This window comes from Diorhabda sublineata, chromosome 5, assembly GCF_026230105.1.
Source record: "Diorhabda sublineata isolate icDioSubl1.1 chromosome 5, icDioSubl1.1, whole genome shotgun sequence".
NCBI lineage: Eukaryota > Metazoa > Arthropoda > Insecta > Coleoptera > Chrysomelidae > Diorhabda > Diorhabda sublineata.
This window is the reverse complement of record NC_079478.1, coordinates 13,240,483-13,263,727: the sequence shown is the minus strand read 5'-3', so window position 1 is coordinate 13,263,727 and position 23,245 is coordinate 13,240,483. Positions and strand designations below refer to the sequence as shown.

The following is a 23,245-nucleotide window of genomic DNA, read 5'->3' as shown; positions in this document are numbered from 1 at the left end:
TTTTGAATTCAAATTACAATTTTAGATGTTCATAAATCGTTCGTGGAGGAATGTATGCTCAGAACATATTCTGAACAAAGCATTTGCATTTGACACGTCCAGAAAATATTCAGAATACATTCGGAATATGTCCAAATTATCTACAGCGAACGAAGCTATTATGTTGTTAAATTTGTTTAAAAAATACTACAACCGGCAACGTTGTTTAACCTCAATTTGCAGAAATCCGACTGATGACCGAGAAATTCACAGCTGATTTGGATTAATGTGTCAAAACAAAGATTTTTCATGTTTTGTTAAATTTTTGTAAAAATGGATGATAATGATCTCGTAACATTAGGAAAGTTACAAGAAAGTCAACTAATTACAAAATTTTATAATTGCCGTATCCTGCGAAACCATAAATTAGTCGATGATGAGTTATATGTTAGAAATGGTAAAGTTGTGGACGCAGTAGAGTTATTTTTCAAAGAGAAACGAGTGGCACACATATTTATAGACTGTAAAGGCGGTATCATAGCCCCAGGCCTCATCGACTTACAAATAAACGGTCAGTATTTACAATAACTTCCATATGTTAGGTAATATGTGAACATTAACTCAACTTTTTATTTACTAGTATTTAGTTTTAATGTTTCCCGTACATTTTTAGATTTGTAATATTTTCTTTATTATTTTCTAGGTGGATTCGGTTATGATTTCTCCTATTATGCACACACTGATAATGCTATAAAAGTTGTTTCTAAACAATTACTGCAATATGGAGTTGTAGCTTATTGTCCAACCGTTGTCACATCTCCCAGTTATGTTTATCACGATATTTTAGACAAAATAAAAAGAACTAAAGGTGGTAAAAATGGAGCTGCCATTTTGGGGGTTCATGTTGAAGGACCTTTTATCAACAAAGAAAAGAAGGGAGCGCATCCCGAGAAGTTTATGATGGACCATAAAGGGGTGAATCCATAAAAACTGTACAGGGTATTGATAATTCCAAGACTTTTCTATTTTAGTCTATGGTAACCATTAAGGAAACATATGGAGAGGGATACAAAAATATATCTATTATAACTTTAGCACCTGAAATGAAGTCTTCAGATTCCATCATCAAAAAATTGAAAGCAGATGGCAAAATTGTATCTTTAGGTAAATGGTTCCAATATTTTTTTTGTTTCAACAAGATTAAATTTCAGGACATTCCATGGCAAATTTGTTGCAAGGAGAAAATGCTGTTAAGTGTGGTGCTACATTAATAACCCATTTATTCAATGCAATGTTACCTGTAAGTATTTGTATGTTGATAAAAAAGGAGAATGCATATTTTTATGATATTGAACACACCATTTACTACCACTACAGCGACACCCGCAATTACATTATGTGATGAACATTCAGAAACCAAAGGTAAACTGAACATGATATTTAAAAATAAGGGTACTGTCATGTGAAACTGAATATTTTATAATTAATCCTCAATTGTGTACTTCAGAGTTAGAGGTGCAAAGTCCCATTTTCGTCAAATGAGGTTTTTTCTTGATCCTTGTTTATTTTTTGAAATACTATCATCCATAACAATTTAAGTCCTAGAAAAATTAATTTTTAGAATATAACTAAGATTATACAAACTCAAATTCTTTGATTATGTACAGTAAAAAACATAACTACACTTACTACCCAACCTGTGAAACTTGCACTTTTTTTCTTTGGAAGCTCTGGACTTAAAACTTCACCATCCATGATAACCCTAGAGTGATGCATGCTATGGAACGATGTCACAGTAGAGACAGGAAGGAATGATTTGGCATCTTACATTTAATAATCGGCAGTACATGAATTAATGGGATGTGCAACCAATAAGCTAACTGTATAGTTAGATAACTATATGGGAGTTGAAGAACAACACAGCATAATAGTAAAGGAAAAACAAGAACCAGATATTTCACTCAGTTTTTAAATTTAACGTAAAATTCTTAGCTAACTGTAAGAATAACCCTAAATAAGAATCTTACTAAGAATTACTGTAGAGGACTTCATTGATTTTTTTATTACTTTCAACAATTCAACTGATAACTAATGAAGAACCTTTTTTGATCTCAACAAATGTGTGGCTTCAACTGAAGAAGGTATGGGAGTACTGCCCTACAATATCATATTAAAGATATTGAATGTGTTGACTTCAACCACCTCGACAATACGGATTCATTTCCATGCTAAGGCCCATTCCTCCCTTTCAAATGACAATGAAGCAAAGTACTAGTAATAAATATCTCATGACATTACTCCATGGGTACCAGATGAGTATACTACAAATCAATGCTGCATTGATAATGAATCTGATTTTCCTGAATAGAAAACATTCACAAGTTAAAGAAAATCTAGCTATGTTCTTCATTTATGAGAAATAAAAGCTTAGTTCTAAAGATTTTGAAAGAAAATGTTCTCTCATAAGAAGTTTTGAGACAACATCAAGGTAGAAATTATATAGGTATGTGAAATAGATCATCATACATTATATGTATTCGATTTATATGAATCTGGAGGTAAGGGTGTATGTATGATTATCCTTCGAACAGCCATATTTCAAAAACTAAGCTAGATATAAATCGAAAAGGAGGTTGTAGGTATCGTTAAATCGATTAAAATTTAATCTTTTATTTTTTCAGTGTTCTGTGTGACTTACAATCATAAAAAAATATATGTAGTAAGTAGTCAAAATTATCAAACCATCATGTGTAGTGGAATATAATACAGGTATGGGAGGCGTTTATATACAGGACCAATTGTTAGCGTGCTTTCCTTTTATGAGAAAATGCGTTAAAAAATTTCGTTTTATCTAATGGACATGGCTATTTTCAATTCACACGTTCTACATAATAAAGTTAATTGTCGAATATCGTTTAAAAACCGCTTAAGTATTATTGGCGCAAGTGGTCCTGCCAAATTATAATACCATATCGTTTGCAAGACAAAAATTGGGCACATAGTACCAGATACATTTGTATTCACCGACATGTTTTGAGAAAAACCACATGGTACCAAATTATTAGACTATAAGTTCTTGTTCTTTATAAATATTTCTATTTTGTTTCATTTATATATTTATTTATATTTTTTAATTGAAATGTTCTTTCAAAAATATATATCACCAATATAAGTATATTCCAAATAAAATGTATTACCCTTACATATTAATCCAAATAGGAACCAATGAAATCCATTATATGTGCATAAAAGTCTTCAAATAATTTAGTACTCAAAGGGTTACCTTCGGTTTTTACTGTATAAAACGAGAAATACATTTTTTTGCAGTTTCATCATAGGGATCCCGGCTTAGTAGGCCTTTTAACTTCAGATCAGATCCAGAGCAAAAACTTATTTTTTGGAATTATCTCTGATGGAATCCACACACATCCATCTGCACTAAGAATAGCTTATAAGGTACATCCAGAGGGTAAGATATAATATAGTAGTATCCTAAACAAAATATCTTTTATTTGTAGATACTTATTGTGGTATTTTTATTAATAAGCTTCCTATTTTTGAAGGTTTGGTGTTGGTGACAGATGCGTTATCTGCATTGGGTCTGAATGATGGACGACACAGAATAGGACAGATGGAATTTGAGATAAGGGGTGGTATGGCATTTGTATCTGGTACAAATACTCTTTGTGGAAGCGTTGCAAGCATGCTGGAATGTGTTAGATTTTTTATAAATGCTACAGGTAAAAAAAGACAGTAGAAAAACTAAGTAATGACATACTAAATAAGAGTAACAGAAGTGATGCTTGGAATTCTTTAAACATTGATGACACATTGTCTACTGATATTATGAAATAATCTCTAGGTTCCTTGACTATGAGTAATAATATGGATATTGATAAAATTAAAAAAGTGAGTGTCCACATTTTGGACTTTGGAATATTCTTATTCAAAGGCAATTATTTTTCATCATTTCATCATAGAGCTCTAATATATGTACAACTGACTTTATAATCAATCTTTGAGTGTTCACAAAATCGATTAAAAAATAATAAATATCTACATTTATCTTTAGGATGGATTTTCTAATTGACATTAATATTTTGCAATTATTTTTATAACAGATTTCCATTTATGTGATTATAATGTTAATATACTCCTTAATACATAGTTTGTTACTCGACTAAAATTTTTAATGAAACTAGCACAGTTTAGTTGCTGCCATTTTTTTCTGAAATAGATATTTTTTACTAATAAGGTCTTGTCAATACTTGTACTGCTATGTTAAATGTGTAAATTTTCTAAAATCCAAGAAATGGTTTATATTCAAATCATTTTGTCCAAGTGGAGTGTGCTGTGGCCATTGCGTTAAATGGAGAAGACTTCTCACAAGTACAAGAGACACAACAATTCCATGTGGCACAATGCATAATGCTCCAAGGTTCTAAAAGACGGGAAGATTATTGTGACAAGGACTTTGCCAAGGTTCTTTGTGGTAATACTAACAAAAAATAAGTAATGATACGATAAGGAGACACTTATCACGTTTGTTTAGTTCAGCACATCAAAGAGTGCAACTACAGATTGGTAGAGATCATGTGGTTGAGTATAAGGTCTTCAGGTGAGCCAATATTTTATCTGTTTAATAGTGATAGACATGTCCAATTATCAGAAGAGTACACGAAAGGTTTGAAGAATAGGAAGACCAAACCTAGATGAAGATAATATTAGATGATAGTATTAGAACCATAAATCGCACCTTTCGCTACTTATCCCGTAGAAAATTGATTTGAAGAGATTGAAATCAAAATAATGGTATGGCCAGCTAACAGCACTGTCTTCAATAGGGCCTATATGGGATGTAATTGATTGTTTCTAACGAGATTTTAAATTTATGTACCAAAGAAGGAAAGACGGGTATATCTAATTCTTACAGTAGTAGTTGAAATTAAAAAATACATCAATTCATTGCAATCTTTAGATAAAAATCGAAATATATAAAACGTTTATTTTGTTAGAGTGTAGTTTAGCTTCCCCTTTAATGAATTTTGTATAAGTAACTAAAACATTTGGTTAAAGAGAGAATTTTTTTTCAAAACAGGCATTTTTTTATTGTAGGTTGTCCTTGGGAATATGCTTTGGAAGCGGGTAGCCTACATCCTGCTAAAGTTTTAGGAATTGATAAACACAAAGGTCACTTGAATCCAGGAGCTGATGCCGATTTTATAATTTTAGATAATCACCTGCAATTGAAATCTACTTGGATAGCAGGGGAAAAGGTTTATGAAGCTTTACGTCTCTAGTGTGTGTTCGCGCACTAGAAAACTCTTTTTATATAACAAATAGGAATCCCTTTAAAACATAAATAATGTCCTTCAGATTTATTTGATTACAAATGAAAGCACAAGGGTTGTGGCTTATACAGTTTTTTTTCTCAATTTGAACTTGAATTTTGAAATTTATTTGTGTTATAAAAATATTTAATACTCTTTGTTAATATGGTTTTTGTAACAACAAAACAAGATTTTATATTTCTTTAACGACCAATAGGGATTCATGTTTGAGGACTACATTAAAAACATTTTTACATAAACATAATGTTACTATTTTATTGAACTTTTATGCAAATAAACATGAAAATTAAAGTTATTTTTAAATTAAAATTGTTATTCTTATAAAAAATTCACAACATAATAACAATAATTCTGAAAGTTAAATAAAATACTTTAACTGAAGAGTAAATATGGCTGATTTTGTCAGTAGTTTTCATTGTTTTTTGAAAGTATTCTAAAATTTATTAGCCAAATTATGTCAAACGAATGCTTTAGCCAATAGTTACTTGTAATTTTTAGAACTTCTCCTAAATTCCATTGAACCTGAAAAAAAAGACTCATTACAATGTGCTCAAAACTTGGTAACAATTCAATTCTTGGATGATCCATAAAAAAGTTTTAATCAAAGATCTACATCCTTCACTACATATTGATGTCTTTAAGAACCCTTAAAAGTGCATGCCAATCTTCACAGTACAATTTATTAATTAATTTAATACAAATAAAATCTAATTATTATAACATAAATTGATATAAAAACATATCTCAAAACGAAACATTTTCTAATACTACAATAGGTGAATGCACGTTTTGCAATCAAGATTGAATCTATATGATAATAGAGACTTTTCGTACTACCATCTCCCTATATTTTGAGATGTTTGTTGGCTTTCAACAGATAGCAAGTGTTTTGCTTTAGTTTTTTATTTCTGATTTTCCTGAAATTGAAGTAAGATTCATTTGTTTTCTTAGATGTTTATGAAAAGTCTATTGCTGATAACGAAATCCAATGAAAAGAGCAAGCATTATTAATGTGTGATTAACACTTCAAAAAATTGTATTCTGTAATGGATAATGCTTATTTGATGATTTTCATATTTCACAGGAATTCATTTTTCTGCAACCAAATATATTATACAGGTATGCCAAGAAAAAAATATGTTAAAATATTTCCTCCCTACTTGAATACATTGTAACATGCCATTCGGCTTGTTACTTTTGTCTTCAAACATTTTGAATACTCGGTTCATGTATTGTGACACAATAATCACTTCTGATTTATTAATTCTAACATTCCAGTTTTTGAAGAAATCAATTTTTTGTCGACCTCCCACTTCATTCGAGAAATTGAGTAAAACCTCGAAATTCAATGGAGTTTTTCCTCTACTTGTCTATACTTTAAATCAAAGTAAATTTGTGGTGATTTTATTCTATATATTAGCTGGTAAGTTTTTTAAATATCTTTTTGACTTTTTTTTATTATAGTACTCACAAAAATTCCAATTTTTAGTAATTTCCTTTAAAGCAAATTTTGTATAATAGTTTTCAGGTAAATTCGTATTCTCTATTTATTTGGGGAATAGAACAGAATCTGGTTTGGTTATATTTTAATAACTATAGTTCTTTTATATGCTAGAGCATAAGCTCTTTTTATTCGAATCTGTTCTTTCCACTCGTTTCTTCTTCAGTTTTTTCCATCTGTGCTCCCGTTTCCTTTCTCATTTTATTTTTTTACCACAGTTGCTAGATTGGAGTTCAACCATCCAGGATTTCCATAGATAAGTCCCAGTCTTATCTTTAATATATGTTATTTTTTTAATAAATTTGTTGCCAAAACTTTTTGTATTCTTATTTGGATAATGGTGTCCGGGGATAGTTTTAGTTTTTATTATTAATTTAAATCATAAGGTGTTTCCACCTTTTTTATTCAGTTTTAACGTCATTCGTTAAAAAGCCGGTAGTGTCCGATTTAATATTAATTGTTCACCCCATCTGAGTACCAGTTATTTACATACTTCAACTGAGGCCGAATAACAGTACCTGAGGAAGAGTCTCCTGCCAAAGAATTTAAGGTTAACATCACATATTTATTACTAAGGAAGTTTTATTACAGAATACATAATCAGGATTTGTGCTACCTATATTATTTATGGATGATTCAACTCTCCAGCAATCATTTACAATAATTCAATCATGGGATGATCGATATTATGTAATTTGTATCTGCACAATCTAACCTAACCTATAAGTATATTTTGTAAAAGTAAATAAAAAAATAATACCTGGATATTGTCTATTCTTGTCATATTGCTGATTGTTATTATTATTAGATCTACTGTTATTGGACATTATTGGTAGACAATCTGTTTTTAGAATTTCTTCAATATTTCCATATCCCTTGAATCGAACGGCAAATGTTTTATCTGTGATTGAAATTATTGCTGCATTGTAAAACTGAAACGAAAACAAATTCTAGTTGAAAATAAGACTTAGATTTATAAACATGGGTATTTGATCTGACATTTACTGAATGAATAAAAAGTAAACAGTATTTGTGTGTTCAGTACTAATAAAGATACTTGAATATTAAACGAAGAAGCCGGTCCTGTCTGATTGCAGTGGAATTATAAAATTCGTCCGAAGTACGGCGCCTTTGATGTACATTGGAAATACCCGGAATCCGTTTGATGTTTGTTTTAAATTATAACGGGCGGGTTATTTACAGTATTTCTTTTGAATAATTTCTCGGAAGGTCTATTTATTTATTTGTTTTGTTTCTTTATTTTCTAGAACGTTTGGGATATATATAGGAGTTTGTGTAGCACAGTTTAATTAGTTTATAATAAATAGTCGTAGTGAATAGACCTTAAGAAAAGTAATAGAAGAATTTAAATTAATTATTTAAGTTAGTCAAGTGGTAATGATAAGTGAATTATTATAAGTTAGTGTAGTGTATAGTGTTGAAATAAATTAAGAACTAAAGTGATTTATTAATTCATCCTACGAATAGAAATCATATAATAAGAAAAATATTACATTATCAACAGATATTCTTCGAGACTTAGATATTTTTATTCAAATTGGGGTCTTCCCTACCAACGCCGTGTCAAATGTCGAAATGTCGGTTTGTATATATTTCTCTACACATTTTATACAGTAAAGTAAGTATATAGTACATTATAAATAATTCAAAATTGTTGATCACCTTTCAAATTTATTTATTTATATATATATATATATATATATATATATATATATATATATATATATATATATATATATATATATGCACTTTTAAGGTTATGTGGTCATATTATTCTGTGGAGTTTTAAATTGGGAGTGTATTTTTAACATTCATGTTCGCCTAGAACGCTTTATGTTCGCGTTCATTCTGAGCACCACTTAACGTTGGATGAACCAAAAAAAACGGGTGTTAGTGTAAAGAACTCCAAATCAACAGAGGTATAATACAAAACGATCTGCTCTCCACTGTATATTGAATCGGGCGTGATCCCAAACACTCAATTAAATACCAATGAGACAATCCTGTCAATATCTGGCTTCTACGGGTGACATACTCTGATAGCAGAATTCAATCAGTATAAAAATTTGGAGAAGAGGCAAAAAAGTTTGGGCTGAAAATAATTCAAAAGAAGATATATAATTATAGAGAAAATTTATAATGATACTGTGAATAAGGAACAAATAATGTAAGTTCGAGATTTTGCATACCTGTGGATAGAAAAAAAAAGAAAGATATTAGAAAAAAATAGAGCTGAAAACCTAAATTGTAAAAAGAGCACAAAAGTTTGTAAGCATAAGAGCACTGATTAAATTAAATTATTTGTCTAGGTTGAGTGAAATGAGCTCCAGCACTGCTGGAGTTGTCTGGAGAGAAATTATGAACACTTGGAAAATCTTTATGAGGGTTAAGTTTATTATGACACAATAGGTATATTGGTGGAACAAGTTCTGAGATAACAGAAATATTAATTGCCTTACATGGAGCTTTAGAGAAGACTAATATGTTTAAAAGAGGAAGAAGAGGCTTATAAAGAGATAGAAGAGATAAAATAATAACTTAACAAAAGCTATGGGGCCAAAGAATTGAGCAGAACTGTATGGATAATTGGAAACCAACGACTGTGATTTTTTATTTATAATAGTAAACTATTTAGTACGATTAGAAAAATATCAGTAAATGTCTTGATTGTAATAAACATAAGGTTCAAAATTATTAGGAACATAATTTGTATATTAGAATTATTTCTTCAACCAGTAGATCAAACAGTTTCCTAAATCATCACATCTACATGAAATTTTTCTTCAGGCTATTTAAGACAAAACATATATGACCACATCTTGAGGAAAAAATAATCCAATCAAAACAGAACAAATGAGATATGAGAGACTATTTGGAAATCATATAGCTGATGGACATAAATTATTTAAATCTTTGATATGATATAATTTTGTTTGGTATTGTTTTCACCTTTATTCCTTTCATTTATTTTTTTAAATAGATTTTTATTTTAAAGTTAAATTGTTTGTGAGATGCTTAGTTAAAAATAATCTTCTCAATTCTATGTTCTTGTTTCAATACCAATTAATTAATTAAATTACAGGGGCAAACAAATAGTGAAGTAGGAAACCAGTCGATGAGTAAGTTCCTTATTGTTTATCAAGATTGGAATTTAAGTTAGCTAACTTTTTCCAAAGTTCCACAAATTATTTTTAAATACTGTAAAAAAGACATAGTAAATAATTATTGAAAATTGTTTTTACCTTGCCATCTTCCCAATATTTAGCCAAAATTTCATCTCCTACATTCCAGGTGGGGCCACTATTTTCTAGTTTATGATTAAGTTCATCATTTTTTCTTGTACTGGAACTTAAATTTAAATGCTGCCTCAAACTCCTGCTAGCAAATTGACTATTCAATGACATTTTTTGAACTTCCTGGCTAATGTGATTGATATCATTTTGCTTTTGGTGGGTTTTTCTATACATATTATTAGAAGTTGACATTGACTCTTGTTGAAAACTAGGGATAGTTTCAGGATTATGATTATTTATATTTGAGCGTTGGTAATGTACTATGGGTGGATTTGAATTATTATTTGAAATAGGCTTTTGCTCATATTGATAATTTGAATTCAAGGGCTGCATTGGAGAATGATTATATTCATAACTGTAATTAGAGTTCTGGACTGGAGATGCATTATAGTGATAGTTAGGTCGGTTATTTTGAGATATAGACTTAAAGCTATTATTTTCTTGAGGCGTTTTATTGACTTGTGAATCTTTAAATTGGTTGCTATTGAAATGTTTTGGTTTATAAGAAAAATTTGCAGGGTTTTCAGAATACTTCTGTGGAGTCAATTCAGGATAGAAATTATTAGATTGACTGTAAGAATTATTACTTGGTTTCCTGGTATTTTGACCTTTCTTATTGCTATATTCTGGTTTTTCAAATTGTTTTGGAATTGAAGTTTTCTTTTTCTTATAATCATAATTGTTTGGATTCTCGGAACATGTTTCTGGGTCTTTAAAACCACTTTTAATTGGTTGATTTTGATAAAAGGTATCTTCCTTGGTACTAACAGGCAGTTTATCTTCCAGGAATGCAAATAAAGAAACTTTTTCTGATGGCTTCTGGGGTTTTTCATCTATTTCTCCTTTTTCTTTTCCTGGTTTGCCTTTGCCTTTCGTCAATTCTTTCTTTTCTTTATTTTTTTCTGTTGCTTTTTTATTGGTGTTATTTTGTACTTGTACACTTTGCTTTACTCTACCACTGAACACCTTTCTAACTGCACCTGATGATGCTTCTGCAATGGCGTCTTGTCGTTGTTGTTCAAATTCTGAATTCTCTTTTGAACCATCTTTATTTTTGTTTAGTAATGACTTATAGTTCTCGCTTTGATTTCCAGTCTGAATTTTAGTGCCAAAGTTTACCCACAGAGGCGGACCATCCTCATCTATAAAAATTTGTAATATATTATTCATTTTTAAAAAGTTTTGAATCTAAAATATTTGACTATCAATTAGTGTGGTCGTAAAAATTGAATTTTTTGATGCAAAACACTGGGATATTTTTTAATCAAAACAACTTATGTCTCTACACGATCCAAGTTAATTTTTCAATACTAGGATATTGTGAAACAAAAATTTCAATACTTTCAGTTTCAAGATGTGTCTTTCCAATTAAAAATATATTTAGAGGCACATATTGTTTTGATTAAAAAAATTTTCTTAGAGTTTTTTCATCAAAAAGAAGCTTATTAGGGGGCGTCACAAAAAATTTTATTTTTTGACCGCTTAATATCACTACATAAAGTGGTAACTCAATTATTCAACCTTTTTCGTTATAAGGATTTGCAATTATCAAGACTTTCACTTTTTTGTGTTTAATAATTATCTAGCATATCACTTTGCAGTAAATTTCTTTTATTTCTTAGACTTTTTGATATGTTTATGCTTCTAAATGTTCTTAATTTTAGGTCAAAATTTTTTGCTTTTTTTGCAAGAGATTGCTGCACATATCCTTCAGCAATATTCGTAGACTTCCGATCTCCATGTTGTTTTAAAGCAAGAATTACTCCTCCAGAATTTGCAAATAAATTTGCCAAGGTTCTTCTGATACTATACTATGCCCTGTATAATTTATGGTATATTTTTTCCAACCATGTGGTTGATACATTTTCCTGTTCTATAGAAGACAAAAGTGTCTGATTCGTTTTAGGGCGTAGCACTATGTATTTTATATAAATTTCAATATTATCAGAGACATTCCATGAAGTTACTTTTATTTTCCCTACCTAGAGTGGAAAAGTACGACTTTGTTTTCTACAATGAGGCCAGGAAATGTATTATACTTTGGATAGAGGTAGGAGGAATATTTTTTTCTTAATTAATTATGTGGATTTTCGAATATCCAATAACAATCATTAATTGACTTTCTACTCTTTTGTGTGCTTTTAATACATTCTGAAATATGAAATGAATATAAAACTCCAACAATATGTTGAAATTGGTAAATCTGACAATATGCTACTCTCCAAATATTTGAAACCAAGCATATTTTGAAAAAAATTATTGCAAAGTGACATTTTCTTTGTCTCCACATATTTTACTGGGCAGAGGAACAATATCAACATAGTAGGGTAAACTGCCCCACAGTGAATTATTTGATATATCTTTGCTTCGGTTTTCCTTGAATAGAGTGTAATTCAATTATAATGATATTTTTAGAGTTCTTGAAAGTAAAGTAGGTTTTAAGTTAATCAAAATAAAGTAAACAGTTTCTCAATCCTTTTGTGTGGCAGATATGCCAATAATAAAGATTAGTGGATCATTGTAGGACAGTTTACCCTATTCAATACATTTTAAATATAAAATAATATTTTTTGAAATACCTACTACTTGATCTATAATTTCTCTGAACACTTCTGGTGAGTTCCCATTTTTCAATTAAACTAGCAACTTTACCTCCTAAAACTTTACAGTTTTGGGGACTTAACAATAAAAATCCTGATACTACTTTGGCATCCTGAATTAGTAACTTTGTTCCTGGAGGAGTATTTTTCAAATTAATTGGAGTAATCGTAGATAATTCTAATGCTTGGATGTAGTTGTCACCATCTGTTAACGTTAATTTAAGCATTCGAGGTGCAGCTTGGGATTCTTCATTCGCTTTTGGGGCAGAAATGTTACGGATTTTGTGTATTTGAAGAACAATTTTGGACATTGAACCATTTACTAAGTTATTTAATATGGGGGTGCATATTTCCTTCAAGTCTGTCTAAAAGTTTTTTCAGATTGAAAACTTTATAAACTTCCTGTTTTTACTTACGTTTAGGGCACAATTATACAGGTGCTGTTTATCACTTATAGTTCCGTTTTCAGTTAAAAAATCGTTTCCACTCAAAGATATATGCCTAAAAATAGGAATGAATACACTGCTAAACATATAACTTACTTGTATTACCATTCGGCTCCTAAAACTGAGGACATTTTAAATGTTACATAAAATTAATACCAAGATTATAAAAAATTATCATTTCCTTGTAGTTTTATTATCTATATATATATTTTTTAAATTTGGGAACAGATGTATTGAATACAACCTTGAACTCAATTGACACACGTCAAACAATAAGGAAGCTTCTATTTTAGAAAAACACTATTCAGTATACAGCTAGGAAATCAAATCTGATAATTTGTATATCTAAAGATATTATTAGAAGGAAAATTTCGTTAAGTATATTTTTCTCCTTCCAAATACCATGTTCTTTGATCAATTGAAATTTAACATTTAACACTAACATAAAAATAAAGAACTAAACCAAATGCTCATCGATTACGTGTACAAGTAATGTTATAATAAATTAATATATTATAAAAAAATTTTTAAAAACCACATGTCATAAAGGTTTAAAAGTGCAGGAAAAAGTAAGAAATAAGGACAGAATAGGGGTTGTGATACGTAAGGTTGGTACGTATGACATCAGAAGTTCGTAAAAATAATTGAAAAAAAAATTACCAAAAGTATGAGCTCTTCATGAGAGAATATATCACAAAATATACTAGTCTTGGAAGATAATAATTATTAAGATATTAATGAAATTTAAGCGCCCACACTTTAGGTAGTATTATGGTAAATTATTTTTTTCCAACTCTATTATTACCAACTTCAGACGTTATACGTACCAACCTTGTACGCCACGACCCTATCCTGTTTTTCACTTTTTAAAAACGTTTTCTCTTTATAATATATTATTACTTTTCAGTGCACTTTTAAATCTTTAAAAAGGGTGGTTTTTAGAAGTTCTTCTTATAATATCTTATAGCCGCTGTATACGATAAATAATAGTTGAAAAACTTTCCAGCATGGCACTGGTATAGACGAAGGGTATGATATGGATGTAGTAATGGTAGATGAATTGAAATATGCCTAGTTAAAAAATTTAATCTCATTTTTAACCCAAGCAGTTCATTATTTCAACAACTTGCGTTGTAAAACAGTGTGAAAAGTTGTCCAAAGCTAAAATTCACAATGATACTAATGTGACGTCACTTTTATTTAACACATTTCAAAAGACACTTTCACGTGTACAAGAACTTTTCGGAAACTATAACCAGGGTTCAGGTAGATCAGTTTCCGAACAACAATGAACGTAACTTCCGATCATCGTTTCTAAATAGTCCTACAGATTGTTATCCTTCTATCTACCATCCACTAAATTTAGACTTTCTACTTAGAATCCTAATAATCCTAATAAGAAAGCTAATTAGAAGGTTCTGAGTACACTTTTTTCATTTAGTTACAAAATTAATGGCGCACCGAATCCGGTCGAAAGTTTTAATAATGGCTCTAGTCCTGTCGAAGCAACGAAAATTGGTCTTCTCGTAGGCATAGCCTACTAATTTTTTTTGTTGTATTGCTGTACCTATCATGTAATCGCTTCAAACATATATGTAATACTCCTATATAAATAATTGGTAAGGGAAAAAAACGTCCCTACGCTACGCTGCCGACAATATTCATTTTCTCTCTCGTTCGAGACGCTTTATCTATACTGGGCATGCTTCATGCATGTTAAAAATGCGCAGAACTAACTGAAGCGCTCGGAGGAGAGAGAGAACGATACACTATTTGTTTCACTTAGTCGGAACACCTTCCACTTATAGGAACTGCTCATAAGTATTACATATATGCTTCAAACTATAATCAAATTGAAATTTAAAAATTTTCTATTAAGAAAATACATCAGTGCCACTTTTATTTTAGTGATAAATACCCGACACGATGTTTAATGTTTCTTCGAGTCCTATACTATTCATACAACAAGGCTAGACAAGTGTTGACTATTTTGGAGTAAAGAGAAAAAACTCATGGATACCCCAACGAGGCTCACTATTTAAATTTGAGATAGACAAATAAAAACAAACATTTATAATTGGATATGGCTTTATCGTTTTTCAAAAAAATATTCTCAATTAAAATCAATTCAATTTTGCTTACGTTTGAACCAAGAACTGATGTGTGAAAGCTCGCATTGTCGTGGTGGAAAATGGTTCGTCTTCTGCGATTGGTTTCATTGATGTTTTCTGGCAAACACATGCCGGTGTACCAATCAGAATTAACCGTTCTACGTTGTTCTAATAGAATGGGGGCAATACGTACAGTTTTTCCGAAAAAACAGGTGACCATTTCCTTCGAAGTGCTTCGTGTGAAAACAAATTTTGTTGGATTTGGCTCGTATTGACTGACTATAAGTCAAATGTTGCTTTTGTTTTGGGTTTATATGCATAGATGCATGATTCGTCGCCTGTCATGATCTTATACGTCTTTTGAAGTACCGCCATTGAATTTTTTCAGCATTTCTTTGCACCAATTCACATGAGATTTTTATTGAGCGATTTTCTAATTATGCGGAATCCACCGCGAACTAATTATTTTGACAGCGAAATGTTCGAGCAATATTGAATTTATGGAAATTGAAATAATGCCTAAGTATGTCTCAATATTACGATATATCACATGACGCTCTTGCACAGCAACGATGTATTCTGGCACAACAGCGGATTTTGGACGACCTTCACGAAATTCATCCTGTAGAGAAGTGCGACCACGATTGGTGATGTTCGAGATAATGTTTTATCACCAAATGTCGAAGCGAGTTTATCAACACACTTCTGTTAGTTTAATCCACGTCAAAAGTCGGAGAAATTCATCGCAGGACAATATTCACGATTTAATTTCATTTTTTGATCGAGATGAATTTACAAGAATTTTAGGATGGCAATATCAGATGACATATTCACATCGGTGCTGCCATATCTCAAAACTTAAGTAGCAACCCTCGTAGACTTAATGCAGTAGCTATGGAGTGTAGAGAAGGAGTAACATCTCTTATGGACGGTACGTTTAAAATATGGTCTGAATTCTGTAGGGATAATACGTGGCGCTGATTGTGCTATGGGATTGAGATCTGAAGTTAAACACTTACTATATCTGAAACTAGCTTCAGATTCTATAAACTAACGAAAACAGAATATTATGTAGGTGGTGAAAAGAATTAAACAACGTTTAAAAATATTTAAAAAATAGTAAAAAAAGAATACAAAAAATCATGGTGAAAACTTGTTGTATTTCTGGATGTATAAGTGGTTCTTTAAAAGATCGTGGAATTCGTTCATCTCAAAATATAAAACAAGCAAGTCTCTTTGGAATACCAAAGGTAAGTCATGTTTGAATCTGTTAGAAAGCAAAATTCATTCAAAATTGATATTTTTATATGACTATAACTATTATATTAGTTGCTAATGAAGTTCAATATTTTATTTTTATGAACCGAAATATTTTTTTTATTATTCTATTATTTTTATTGATCTAATTATATCGCTATAATTATTATATTAGTTACGGATAAAATTCAATATTTTATTTTAATCAACCAAAATGTTTTTTTTATACTATTTCATTATTGTTACATGATTCTACTTTTTTTTCATATTAGAATATATGTATTATCTAAACCAAATAAATAGCTAAATAATAAAGTTAATTTAACGAGATTCTGTTTTGTTAATCGTTTCATTATTTTAATACTACTAATTTCATTATCACGGTGCATTATTTAAAGCATTACTGTACAGTTATTTTCAAATCAGCGCGTAAAATTCAAGCGAATACCCTCTATAATCAGCGCCACCTATTTTCCCATCAAAAATCAGCTCACATTTTTTAACCCAGAGATGTTCCTCCTTGTCTACACTCCATAGCAGTAGCTCTCTCTCAATCTGAAGGTGAGATATCTATGTTCAGTAGAAATGGGCATCCCCTCAATTACACTTTAGCTGAAGAATGAGAAAGAGAGGTAGAAAGAGTCATAGAGGTTAGTTGGATCATTTGTGAGTGGGGCGATCTCATTTAATTAACTAATTTACTCCATTTGGTTGTTCTCCACTGTATTGTTATACATTTATGTATAGCTGTCAACATTTATTTTCCCAAAAAAAGTGAGACATAGTAACTTTCAATAGCTAAAATTCAGACCAGAAAACTTAGGCTGCTTTCTAGTTCATTTAGTACTTTTTTAATTGTTTTTAGTCAACAACAAGTGAATGACAAAGGTGCAAAGCCAATAATCCAATTAAGAGATTATTTCGAAATGTCATGCATTGTGTATATTATGCAACGTATTGTAGAGGTGGAGACAAACTTTGTTTTGAATTTTCCTTTCGTTTTTGGAATTAAAAACGAGAGGCAAGTTATGTTTTCAAAATGATATTCATATTGCTTATGATCGTGGTCGTACAGTATTTTTTCGAAATAATTATATTGAAATTAGTGGTGACCTTTCTTCTATTTGAAATCTAGTATTGTAAAGGACAACTGAAGTATGGTTAAAAATCTCATCTCCAGTGGTTATAGCAGAAAAAAAATTGTTACTACAGCAACTGCTCAACTACTACTACTATATGTAGATTTGTCTAATTAATATTTTAGTTATTTAGTTCAGCAAACTCACTTAAGATTAAAAGTTATTCTCACAGCTTTTTGTTGAAGAATAAGCATAGCTGTGTTTACAGTTTAGTGGTTTACGGGGAGTTATTAATTACCAATCATCCGTTGGAGTCGTAGGGCTCTAATTTAATGGTAAAAAAGATACATACGTGATAAAAAACATTTATTTATCTACATACTCATCAATATACAATAACATTTATTTAAAATCAGTTCTTGATATGATTTCTGAATAACTAATTGTCATCAATTAACCATGACAGTAGTCCCCTTTTTGCGTATTCATATTCAGTAAATATATCTAATAACGATAAAAGTCCTATTGAAAAACACACAAGCGCACAAAACATATAAAAGTCATGGAAATTTCTTCCACGGGTTAAATAATTAAATCTGTCTGTCACTGAGTCCTTCAGCGATGTCAATTTGTATATCACTTTTTCCCTGTAACAAAATTAATAGATAAAATAACCCTTAAAAAAACAGGCGAATTTCTATTTTCAATTAATAAATTTGTTTTTTCTACGTCAGTTATAATATTCACGTTTTTTTTTTCATTCATAAGAAACGTAATTTCTGAATCGGTCAAAAATAGTGGAAAAAGTACCGTAGCGGTTCATTTTTTCACGCCTTTGCGTTAAAAAAAGTGCCGTAACGTGTCATTTTTCAAAAGCAATTATAAAATTGTTTTATCAAAATTTATAAGAAATATAAAAGCCAACCACCCACAAATGTCAAAACAGATAATTTCTTTTTGCAGTATAGAAATGGAAAATGCAAAACCCAAGTTGTAGGTATCAATACCTTTTCAAAAATTCCCTCTCTCTGAATTTACCTAATCCAAAAAACTACACTGGGCATACATTTCGGCGTCTCGATTAGTGGATTCCGGTGGTGATATAATTCAACTAAAGAAGTACGGTGGGTGGAAATCCAACACAGTTGCGGAGGGTTTCGAAGACGACTAAATAAAAAATAAAATGGATTCCGCAGTGAAAATTTTAACGGGAACAACTAGTTTGACTTGAAGCAACATTTTAAATGTTTACGATCCTACCAACAATCCAACGTTACATGTTACCAATTCAAGTAATGTAACTTCTTTACTTCAAATTAATAATGCTCACAGTTGCATTTTTAATATTACTATTACAAAATAAAAGTTTTGTCGAATTTTTTTACGACTACAGACGTACAAAAATTTTTTGTATGAAACTCGTGAGTAGAAACGTAAAACTTTTTTCACTCGTAGGAATTGCCGTCAAACCATCCTACTCGTGAAAAAAGTATTACTTTACTCATTTGTTGCATAAATAATTATTTATTGATATTAGGAAGAAAACTTGATTTTATTGATAAATAGCAGCCAGCTGTTGTGTTTTTATGTATTTCTTTAGTTAGTATACAAAAGCTTATTATTCAAGATATTTAACAGTGGTAGTGAATTCTCGAACTAAAAGAAAACGAATTTTCGATCACTCACTAGAAATAATAAGTGACCGACAATTTCATTGCTGTATACAGTATAAAATACCTTACCACCTCAAAAATGACGGAGGGTAGCTACTTAAGTTTTGAGGTATGGCAACACTGATGTGAATATGTCAAATCTAACATCGCCATAATAAAGTTTGATATTTTTAATGGCGAACGTACTCAGAACATGTTGTCATACGAGTATTATCTGAGTTATTTACAGATACTTGAAACATTCATCTTGGTCTAAAAATAGAATGCAATCGCGGTTGCTTTTCGCTACAGGATGAATTTCGTGAAGGTCATCCAAAATCGATTGTTGTGCCAGAAAACATCGATGCTGTGCGAAAACTGATATTGCAACTTCGTTTTGTGACATACCGTGATATTGAAGCATGCTTGGGCGTTAGTTCACTCGCATACGTTCAATATTGCATGAAAATTTCGCTGTCAAAATGTTCGCGTTGGATACCGCATAATTTGACAATCGCTCAATAAGAAGCTCGTGTGGATTGGTACAAAGAAATGCTGAAAAAATTCAATGGCGGTACTTCAAAAGACGTCTATAAGATCGTGAAAGGCGAAAAATCATAGATCTATGCATATAAACCCAAAACTAAACAAGAATCGACTGTATATGTTTTTCAAGGCCAACAAAATTTGTTCGCACACTATAATTTATTTCAGAAAGGTATAGAGCAATAAAATATCCTTAGGTATGCAAAGGGACCACAGAGTGACCCAACGAATATTTAAGCCAATTTCATTCCATTGTAAAATTCTTTCTTTTTATCAAGTGTGGAAGTACCACCCGGGTTGGGGTCAATTTATGGGTTTAGCCTATTGTTATCCATTCACATACAATGAAAATAGTGTGCCAAAGTCGTGCCGGTAGGATACTAGTAGAAAGAAGAGAATTTTATTTTAACAGAATAAAACAATGAAACCAAGCGCAGAAGACGAATCATTCTCCACCACGACAAAGCGAATTCTCATATATCAGTTCACGCAAAAACGTTTTTGAACAGTCAATACATCGAATTGATGGGTCATCTGTAAATCAAAAATAAATTGCGAGGTCAACGTTTTTCTACACCTGAAGAAGCGGTTAATAAATATAACATGTTTTGGAGGCACCTCCATAGGAATGGAAAAAATGCTTCGAAAGTTGGTTCAAACGCATGCAAAAGTATATTGATCTCAATTGAGAATATTTTGAAAAAACAATAAAGCCACATTCAATTCAAAATACATGTTTTTACTTGCCTATCTCAAAACTTAAGTTGCAACCATAGTATTTAAAAAATCAGCATTTTAAAATTGAAACGATTTTACTTATTTTAGAAATTTTACAAGAAGTAGCTTGTAAAATAATGAACTGTTACATAATTTATGAGTACTCTGTATATAATAAGTTATAAGTTTTTGTATATATATGTGTGTAATATTCTACATATTCACAAAAAAATGTTCTACCTGAAAGAAAATGTTGACATGTCAATTTCTTTAACAAGTTCTTCTTCTGTAGTAGATATTTTTGGAGACGACAAATATTCTTCGTCATTTTCTATATCTGACGACAAATCATTTTCATTGGATACTTCGGCATGATTTTCCTTAATTTTCTTCAATTCCCTACCTAATCTGAAACATATATACACGTGACACTTAATAACTACTCTGTTAGAATTGTTAAAGATGTCCCAAGCCTGTGAGATAGAGTCAAAGCATAATAAGCAGTCCAGAGAATGATTATTGTGGCGCTAAAGTTCAAAACAATATAAAGAGAAGACAAAATGTTTATTATTATGTTAATAGCAAACTAATGCGAATTAAATTAATCATATAAGCCATCCGTATTTTTAATTGCACGAAATTAAGCAGATTGAGTAATATTTATACTTTTAAAATTCATTCTTAAACCAGCGGTTCTCAAACTATATTTGTAATCCATTGTCACCCAACAATACTTTAGATTACTCCCCATTTCTTTGAGATATCGCAAGAATGAATAGGCTTGTGCAGAACTTAGTGGCGGATTTACAGATTTGCCGCCTGTAACATATTCATTTTTGCGCCGCCTCTACTGACCTCTGAAATTTTATACCTTAGTTCACAAAAGGCTTGGAAAATTTCGAAAAAATATATTCTTTCTTAACGAAAATAAATACAACCTAATTTTAGAAGAATATTGGTGTTTATTTGAAGTCAATAGGATTAGTATTAACAAACTATAAAGTTCAAATGCCTGGATATATTTTACACCGCCCCAGACTTCCAATTAAGTACTACGTCATCAGCGCCGATTGTGCAGGAGAGCAGCCGGCCTCTTTGACAAAATGCTACTGGCCGAGTGACTAGTCACTATTTTGAGGCAAAGAGTTGATTTGCGATACAAATTGTTGATTTGTTGGTGAAAATAAAGCATGGGCTTGTTTGTGGCCAATAAGAAAACTTGTCCCAAACAGATTCATTTGCAATGGCTACTTATTTTCCCACATATAATGATTTTATTATTTTTTTGCTATTTTCACTATTATGGATAATAATACTTCTTTTTTGTCTTTTGAGATTATAAATTTTGCACTGTGCAATATTATTAAATGGGATAATGCGATATTTTAGTTGAAGATGTGTTCATTTTATGGGTAAGCTATAGAGTTTTATGGCGATAATTCAATAGGGTCTGTACAGTTTAAGAGGGAAGGTGATATATGCACAGTAAAAGCCCAAATTACACTGGAACATAGGGTTCGTAAGACAGAGTATCACGTTACTTCAATTTGTAATGAAAAAATATCTGTGTTTCAAAGTATCTAATGTCACGGTTGTGCTGTAAGTGCTGAAGTATGTCACTGCATACTCATCAGCTCTATTAAGTTTTTAAAAATTAAAAGTATCGCGGGGAGGTCCAATTCTACTGCATTATACAACTGTTTCATATTTTCTTTTCTCTTGATATACTAAAGAATACTTTATTTGGTGTAATTATTGTCGTATTTGTACATTTTGGCACTATACAATATTTTCATCGAATATTTTGAGAAGACTAATTCTCTAGTGAGACGATCGGCGCTGATGACGTAGAATACCGGCCGAGCCGCTATAATGAAAACGATTGGGCCGACGTATTTATTCGAATTTTGATACTCAATTTTAAAGTAACTATAAATGCCAAATAAATCAAATAAATTGCCAAATTTAAGTTATAAAGTGCCCTTTTCTATAGCATAATAAGTCAAATGTCGTTTCCCATCTCAATTCTGTTCAAAACTCCTCTTATCTGTAAGAATAATTATTTTTTTCAAATTTTTAAATTGAATTTGAACAAAATTTGCCTCCACTTTAAATCTGCCGCCTTAGGCTACAGCCTATTCAGCCTACAGTTAAATACACCAGTGACAGAATTGATGGATGTGTAAGGGTGGTTTATTTAAGAAATTCCGGTATGATGTCAACAGATTTCATTCAAGATTTAAATATTTTGACATTAAACTAAAGTTTTTAATAAGTAAACTGCACAATTAGTTTTTTCTTCAACCATTCATTTTGTTTTGAATATAAAATATAGATCTTTGTTTCACATCATTGAAATATCATCACTATTACCATGCATTTATTTTTTACCCCAAAAAGTACAATCTAAGATTGAGAATCGCTGCTTTAAACAACTTACTCTAATCTAGTAGGCCTTCTAATCAAAGAGCCTGACATTAAACTTAAATCTGAGGTTCGTCTAGTAACTTTTTTTATTTCCATTTCTGATCTATTCTGATTGACAGCATCGTTAACAGGTTGACTAAACGTTGCTATACTGGCGCGTCGTTTGCTAACTAATTTTACATTGGGCGATAAACTTTGGTGATTATTAGTTGGACTGGGGCTCAAGACTCCTGGCGAGTCTGCCGAATTTTGAAGAACTCGTCTA

The 23,245-nt window shown here is 30.8% G+C and overlaps 3 protein-coding genes across 6 annotated transcripts in view; 1 reads left to right on the top strand and 2 right to left on the bottom strand.

Annotated features, from left to right (window-relative positions):
• Positions 1-207: 207 nt before the first annotated feature.
• On the top strand, positions 208-5,639 carry LOC130443856 (N-acetylglucosamine-6-phosphate deacetylase). Its single transcript, XM_056778728.1, has 7 exons — positions 208-550; positions 683-954; positions 1,011-1,143; positions 1,191-1,279; positions 3,307-3,448; positions 3,543-3,719; positions 5,095-5,639. Exons 1-7 carry the CDS (start codon positions 313-315, stop codon positions 5,277-5,279), a joined length of 1,236 nt encoding a protein of 411 aa, XP_056634706.1. The 5' UTR covers positions 208-312; the 3' UTR covers positions 5,280-5,639.
• Positions 5,558-13,465, bottom strand: LOC130443855 (tudor domain-containing protein 3). Of its 2 annotated transcripts, XM_056778727.1 has the most exons (6): positions 13,297-13,465; positions 13,162-13,246; positions 12,729-13,110; positions 10,095-11,287; positions 7,592-7,763; positions 5,558-5,852 (listed from the first exon to the last, which is right to left on the bottom strand). In XM_056778727.1, the coding sequence occupies exons 1-6, from the start codon at positions 13,320-13,322 to the stop codon at positions 5,812-5,814; spliced, it is 1,899 nt and encodes a 632-aa protein (XP_056634705.1). In that variant the 5' UTR covers positions 13,323-13,465; the 3' UTR covers positions 5,558-5,811. The 2 variants fall into 2 exon arrangements, with proteins under 2 accessions (XP_056634705.1, XP_056634704.1); XM_056778726.1 differs by having other exon boundaries at positions 5,558-7,763.
• A 4,522-nt stretch (positions 13,466-17,987) lies between these two features.
• LOC130444212 (uncharacterized) overlaps positions 17,988-23,245 on the bottom strand; it is a 57,762-nt gene continuing 52,504 nt past the window's right edge. For 2 of the 3 annotated variants that reach the window (XM_056779270.1, XM_056779269.1), the window contains exons 5-7: positions 22,994-23,242; positions 20,794-20,961; positions 17,988-18,285 (exon numbers count right to left, since the gene is read on the bottom strand). In XM_056779270.1, the coding sequence (XP_056635248.1) occupies positions 18,078-18,285; positions 20,794-20,961; positions 22,994-23,242 (625 nt within the window). In that variant the 3' untranslated portion in view covers positions 17,988-18,077. The remainder of the gene's footprint in view (positions 18,286-20,793; positions 20,962-22,993; positions 23,243-23,245) is intronic. The other variant, XM_056779271.1, reaches the window with a different exon arrangement.